Below are 6,912 nucleotides of genomic sequence, written 5' to 3'. Positions count from 1 at the left end.
AAGTGTCACAAATTCTCCTTCTCAAGTGTCGTCATGTTCTACTACGTGGGGAAATAAATTTATTTGCGTGAACATTCAATAACAACTTTGAAACGGAAACCAACTCTGCGGAGTTGAAAAAATAAAAAAACCCATACGTACCTGCGTAAATGTCATGAAGCCGCCTTTATCAGAAAAGTAAAATTGCACTCTAGTGCGCTATTCATTTCCTCCATGGTTCCAATGTTATACACAACCTGTCGAAGCCTTGTAGGTTGCAGTGTGTGCGTGCGTTTCTGTGTGCGTACTATACCTTCAATAAAGTTCATTGTGAAACATGCTAGAAAGTGGCCTGACCACGGAGAAACAAGGCTAAAGGCTAAAGATAGTAAAAGATCAGGTCGACAGCTGAAGTCGGTTTTGATCACAGCACGTGCAGGGAGAATAGCCAGATAAGCTGTCCTGTGACTCTGTCACGTCCCTGCCTTTTTTGAATTGCGCTAGAAGCTTTGCCATAATTAGAAAAACCATTTTCCTTTTTTCTCTTCTTTTTGTAACAACCGGAAAGCTTTCTGATTTCAATCCCAGGTGGCGAGATATCAAGCAAACGTTTTCCTCTATAAAAGGGGGCGTCCTCATGGCGGACGCACCTGCTCGCCACCAAAGTGTGCGCCTACAGAGAAACTCCTCTACGTTCGAACCAACTGTCGCTGTTGCCGACCTGCTGAACGTTGTCGTAATGCCCAATATGCGTGGCAAAGTTGCACTCATAACTGGTATGTGACTTCTCAATTTACAAAATGTTCTTTCTTGTTTCAGCATCCACTCCTGCTATACATACCTATACCATGGCTGTTTCTGAAAGCCTTCGTGGACGTCATTCAATGAGAATCTTCTATTATTCAGTATTCAATGACTATAAAAGAAGTGTGCTAAGCCGGAAACGGAGAGATTGCGAAATCACAATGATTGGGGGCGCTCAAGAGTGTTTGACAAACATGCGTAATTGCAGCAGAGAAGGTTGGTATTGGCGCTAACTCCACTTTCGATGTAGCAGTGAAAATCATTTCTCTGTCATTTTTTTGTCTTTCGCGTCTCGAGCGATAGTTTTCGGAACAGCTGCATGGAATCGTAGATGGGCTGAGTTTGCATACGAGAAGCGCTTCCTCTTAGCTGTGTTCTGCAATGCAGGCTTTGATAATTTTCCCATAGCGTTTTTTGGTCGGTAAAGAGAACTTTTTTGGTGTGCTTTAGTATACACATAGACAACCGCTCATTATGCACGCAGTCTTAACTATGCTTCGTCAAGAGATATTAAAAGCAAGTATGCACGCCTTCACGGTATATGTCGAATAAACATCGCCCCTCGTTTAGTATTATTGAAGACCGGCCACCGGGGCAAGATATTGGCCGATAAACGGCACCTCATTGTCTGTGCGTCATGTGCTCTGACGCCAACCTGAAAATCATCATAATCATTATCATCAGCCCGACTACGCCCACTGCAGGGCAAAGGCCTCTCCCATACTTCTCCAACACCTTCGTCATGCGCTAATAGAGGCCATGTTGTCCCTGCAAACTCCTTAATCTCATCCGCCCACCTAACTTACTGCCGCTCCCTGCTACGCTTCCCTTCTCTTGGAATCCAGTCCGTAACCCTTTATGCCCATCAGTTACCTTGCCTCCTCCTTACATGCCCTGCCCATGCCCATTTTTTTTCCTGATTTCGACTAAGGTGTCATTAACTGGCGTTTGTTCCCTCACCCAATCTGCTCTCTTCTTATCACCCTTAACGTTACACCCATCATTCTTCTTTCCATAGCTCGTTGCGTCGTCCCCAACTTAAGTAGAACCCTCTTCGTAAGCCTCCAGGTTTCTGCCACGTAGGTGAGTACTGGTAACACGCAGGTGTAATACACTTTTCTTCTCAGGAATAATGAAAACCTGCTGTTCATGATCTGAGAATGTCTGCCAAACGCACCCCAGCCAATTCTTATGCTTCTGATTATTTCAGTCTCATGATCCGGATCCGCCGTCACTACCTGGCCTAAGTAGATATATTCCCTTACCCCTTCCAGTGCCTCGCTACCTATCGTAAACTACTATTCTATTCCGAGACTGTTAAAGTTTACTTTAGTTTTCTGCAAATTAACTTTTAGACCCACCGTTTTGCTTTGCCTGTACAGTTCAGTGACCATGCATTGCAATTGGTCACCTGAGTTACAAAGCAAGGAAATATCATCAGCCTATCGCTAGTTACTTAGGTATTCTCCATTAACTCTTATCCCCAATTCTTCCCAATCCAGGTCTCTGAATACCTCCTGTATACAAGCTGTTAAAGCATTGGAGAGATCGTATCTCCCTGCCTGACGCCCTTCTTTATTGGGATTATTTGCATTCTTTATGGAAGACTATGGTGGCTGTGGAGCCGCTATAGATATCTTTCAGTATTTTTTACATACGGCTCGTCTACACGCTGATTCCGTAATGCCTGCATGCCTGCTGAGGTTTCGACTGAATTCTCGTAGTTCTAGTAATTAATCAAAGCTATGTATAAACGTTGGCTATATTCCGCCCGTTTCTCTATCACGAGATCGATAGTGTGAATATGGTCTATTGTTGAGTAGCCTTTACGAAATCCTACCTGGTCCTTTGGTTGACAGAAGTCTAAGGTGTTCCTGATTCTATTTGCGATTACCTTAGTAAATACTGTGTAGACCACGGACAGTAGGCTGATCGGTCTATTATTTTTCAAGTTTTTCGCTTCCCGTTTCTTATGGGTTAAGCTTATATTGGCGTTCTTTCACGATTCCGGTACGCTCGAGATCATGAGGCATTGCGTATACAGGGTGGCCAGTTTCTCTAGAACAATCTGCCACCATTCTTGAACAAATCTGCTGCAACCTGATTCTCCCCAACTGCCTTCCCCCTTTGCATAGCTCCTAAGGCTTTCTTTACTTCTTCCGGTGTTACTTATGGGATTTCAAATTCCTCTACACATATTCTCTGTCCCATTATCGTCGTGGGTGCCACTGGTACTGTATAAATATCTATAGAACTCCTCAGCTACTTGAACTATCTCATCCATATTAGTATGATATTGTTGCGGGAAGAAAGCAGGCCCACGAGTGCAAAATAACATATATTTACAAATGGTGTATATAGCGTTCAGGCAAGTGCCAGACTTCGTCTTCCTCTAGTCCAATTCAACTTCTTCCTTCACTTCATCTTAACATCACCCTCCCGGCGGGGTAGCTCCGTCCCGGTGCATGTTATACAGCCTCACTTAATGGGGGGACATAGGGCTAGAGCCTGGTGTCGTGAACAACATCGCTGGTTACGTTGGGAGGCACTGAAGACTGACCGACTGGGGTGATCTCGTATGTAACGTCGGACAGTTGGCGTAAGATCTGGTACGGACCAGAATATCGGGAAAGAATTTTTTCCGAGAGGCTGACGCGACGTGAAGGCGTCCAAAGAAGGACAAGCGAACCAGCTGAAAAATGGGAGTCTCGATGCCGAAGGTCGTAGCGTCGCTATTGAGAAGCTTGCGAGGCTGTGAGGCGATCATGGGCGACTTCTCGGGCCTGGGCGGCTAAGTCAATAGCATCGCGAGCGTAACCAGTGCTGGGTGATTGTACGGCGGAAGGTAGCAACGTGTCAAAGGGGAAGGTGGAGTCGCGGCTATACAACAGGTAAAATGGTGAAAATCCGGCAGTGTCGTGACGGGACGAGTTGTATGCGAAAGTGATGTGTGGTAAAGCGACGTCCCAGTCGCGGTGATCGTCGCAAACGTACATGTCCAGCATTTCACTTAGCGTGCGGTTCAGTCGCTCGGTGAGACCGTTCGTTTGAGGGTAGTATGCGGCAGCAAGCTGGTATTCTGTACAACAGGAGCGAGGCAGATCATCGACGACCTTCGTTAGAAAGTAGCTGCCGCGATCCGTCAGCAACTGGCGAGAGGCGCCGTGGTGCAGGATGACGTCGTATAGTAAGAAGTCGTCGACATCTGTAGCGCAGCTCGTTGGTAGCGCTCGTGCGATGGCATATCTCGTGGCATAAGCGGTTGCTGCAGCATCCATTTGTTTTCTTTGATGGAAATTAGAAAGGGGCCCAGGAGGTCTAGGTATACACGGAAGAAGGGCACTAGGGATATCAATTGGTTGCAGCAAAGGAGCGGGAGGTATAGCAGGCGTCTTCCGGCGCTGACACAGGTCGCAAGAAGCGACATAACGGCGCACAGAGCGATAAATGCCGGGCCAGAAGAAGCGGCGCCGCACGTGGTCGTAAATAGGAGTGATGCCCGCATGCCCAGAAGTAGGAGCGTCGTGAAGTTTCTGGAGCACGGCGAGTCGAAGGTGCTTGGGAACGACTAGGAGGAGCTCCGGGCCGTCAGTACGAACGCTGCGACGGTATAAAGTTCCATCGCTCAAGGTGAACATCTGAAGGGACGGGTCATTGGGCGAGGAGCTTAGTCGCTCCGTAAGTGTTCGAATACCACGATCTTTGCGCTGCTCGTCGCGAATATGGAGGAAGCCGGAGATGGATAGAACACTCATGTCCGAGTCTGCATCGGTATCGTCCGGTTGATCCACGGGGTAGCCGGACAGACAGCCAGCGTCTTTATGCAGGCGCCCTGACTTATACATAGTAGAAAATGTACATTCCTGTAGACGCAATGCCCAACGTGCAAGTCGTCCAGTTGGGTCCTTCAAAGAGGAGAGCCAGCAGAGGGCGTGATGATCGGTTACGATGCAGAAGCTCCGACCTAAAAGGTACGGTCGAAATTTCGCGACGACTCATACGAGCGCGAGACATTCTCTCTCAGTAATGGGGTAATTTCGCGCGGGCGTGGTAAGAAGGCGGCTAACGTAAGCGATGACACGGTCTTGGCCCTGTTGACGCTGAGCGAGGACAGCGCCGACGCCATGAACACTCGCGTCAGTTCGTAGTTCAGTAGGCGCCGAAAGGTCAAAGTGTGAGAGGATCGGGGAAGTTGTAAGCCGCTCAATCAGGGTAGAGAAGGCTTTCTCCTGTAGTGGTCCCCAATAGAAAGAGGTGTCTTTTTTAAGAATGTCAGTGAGAGGGTGAGTGATGTCGGCAAATTTTTTCACAAATCGCCGCAAATAAGAGCGTAAGCCCAGAAAACTACGGATATCGTTTGTTGAACAAGGTATAGGAAAATTGCGCACGGCGTGAACTTTCTGTGGATCAGGTTGGATTCCGACGGCGTTTACGAGATGGCCAAGCATGTTAATTTCACGGCGACCGAAATAGCACTTGGAGGAGTTTAGCTGAAGGGTAGCCCTGCGAAACACCGAGAGTATGGTTGTGAGGCGCCGGAGGTGACTCTGAAAGCTCGGCGAAAACACAATCACATCGTCGAGGTAACACAGGCATGTAGACCACTTCAAGCCGCGCAAGATAGAGTCCATCATGCGTTCGAATGTAGCAGGGGCATTGCATAATCCAAAGGGCATGACTTTTAATTGGTACACACCGCCCGGTGTGGCGAAGGCGGTTTTCTCGCGGTCCATCTCATCGACGCTAATCTGCCAATAGCCTGAGCAGAGGTCAATTGATGAAAAGTATTGGGATCAGTGAAGGAAGTCAAGAGCGTCATCAATGCGAGGCAGAGGATAAACATCCTTCTTTGTTATCCGGTTGAGGTGACAGTAGTCAACGCAGAAGCGCCACGAGTTGTCTTTTTTCTTTACTAAGACAACCGGTGATGCCCACGGGCTACTGGAAGGTTCAATGATGTCCTTGTCCATCATCCTGTCTACCTCTTTCTGTATGGTGGCCCTTTCTGTTGCGGAGACACGATATGGCCGCCTATGAATGGGGCTGACGTCTCCGTTGTTGATGCGATGCGTGACAACAGATGTCTGGCCAAGTGGACGGTCATCCAAATCAAAGTTGTCCCGATAAGATAACAGGAGGTGAGGAAGGCTGCTGTTTGCTCGGAAGGAAGGTGAGGGGCGATCATCTTAGAAACATCGTCCGCAGGCGTCGAGTACGAAGGAGTGGGTGACAAAGATCCGTTTGTACTGAGGAAGGATTCAGAGGTCAAAAAAGAAATCGGAAATTCTTCCAAAGGAGTCATATGCAGTATGGCGATACCGTGTGGCCGCACATGTGACGAAAATGCAAAATTGAGGATGGGAACGCGAGCACAGTTTTCGCGGATCCGGATTAAGGTGCACCGTAGGGCAATATTACAGGACAAAACCACGTCAGTAAGTGGCGACACGACGTACTCGCCATCAAATACGGGAGGACAGGGCGTCAAGAGGACATTTGTAGACGCCTGTGGAGACCGCCTTGCAAATTCAGCAGAACATAAGCGGTGTGAAGCACAAGTCGTTGCGTCGGCTCGAAGCGACAAATCCAACTGTACAACACCTGCGGACCAGTCAATTTGGGCAGAGTGTTTCGAAAGGAAGTCGAGGCCGAGAATTAGGTCGTGTGGACAGTGTTCAAGGACGATAAATAGAACAACAATATAATGGCCCCCATTGGTCACACGTACTGTGCACATTCCAAGGACAGGTGACGTACTCACATCGGCGACTCGCATTGTGCACAGTCTGAACGAACGGCGGCTCTCAGAACCTTTTTGAGCCTTCGGCGGAGAGCAGCGCTCATAACTGAAAGCTGCGCTCCTGTATCAACGAGAGCTCTAACAGGAACGTCATCAACTTCACTGTCCAGTAGGTTTCCACATGTACGCAGGGTCAACAGAGGATTTCTTGGCCGGGTCGGAGTTGCAGCTTCACCTCCGGGAGCTGCACCTCCTAGTTTACCGAAGTGAAGCGGCCGATAGCAGAAGGGGATGAACAGCGGTGAACGAGAGGCGAACGGGACCTACGACCTTGCGGAAACGGGGAGCGGCAGGATCTTGGTGGAGCACTGTCGGCGTTGATGTTCCTA

General features: G+C 48.6%; 1 protein-coding gene across 1 annotated transcript in view; it reads left to right on the top strand.

Moving 5' to 3' along the window:
* Positions 1–635: 635 nt before the first annotated feature.
* Positions 636–6,912, top strand: part of LOC142576560 (3-oxoacyl-[acyl-carrier-protein] reductase FabG-like) — a 77,739-nt gene continuing 71,462 nt past the window's right edge. Inside the window, exon 1 of the mRNA XM_075686733.1 lies at positions 636–755. Coding sequence (XP_075542848.1) covers positions 719–755 — 37 coding nt within the window. The 5' untranslated portion in view covers positions 636–718. The remainder of the gene's footprint in view (positions 756–6,912) is intronic.

This window comes from Dermacentor variabilis, chromosome 3 (genome assembly GCF_050947875.1).
Source record: "Dermacentor variabilis isolate Ectoservices chromosome 3, ASM5094787v1, whole genome shotgun sequence".
Lineage (NCBI taxonomy): Eukaryota > Metazoa > Arthropoda > Arachnida > Ixodida > Ixodidae > Dermacentor > Dermacentor variabilis.
Note: the sequence above shows the minus strand (reverse complement) of the source record. Positions and strands in the feature narration are given on the sequence as shown.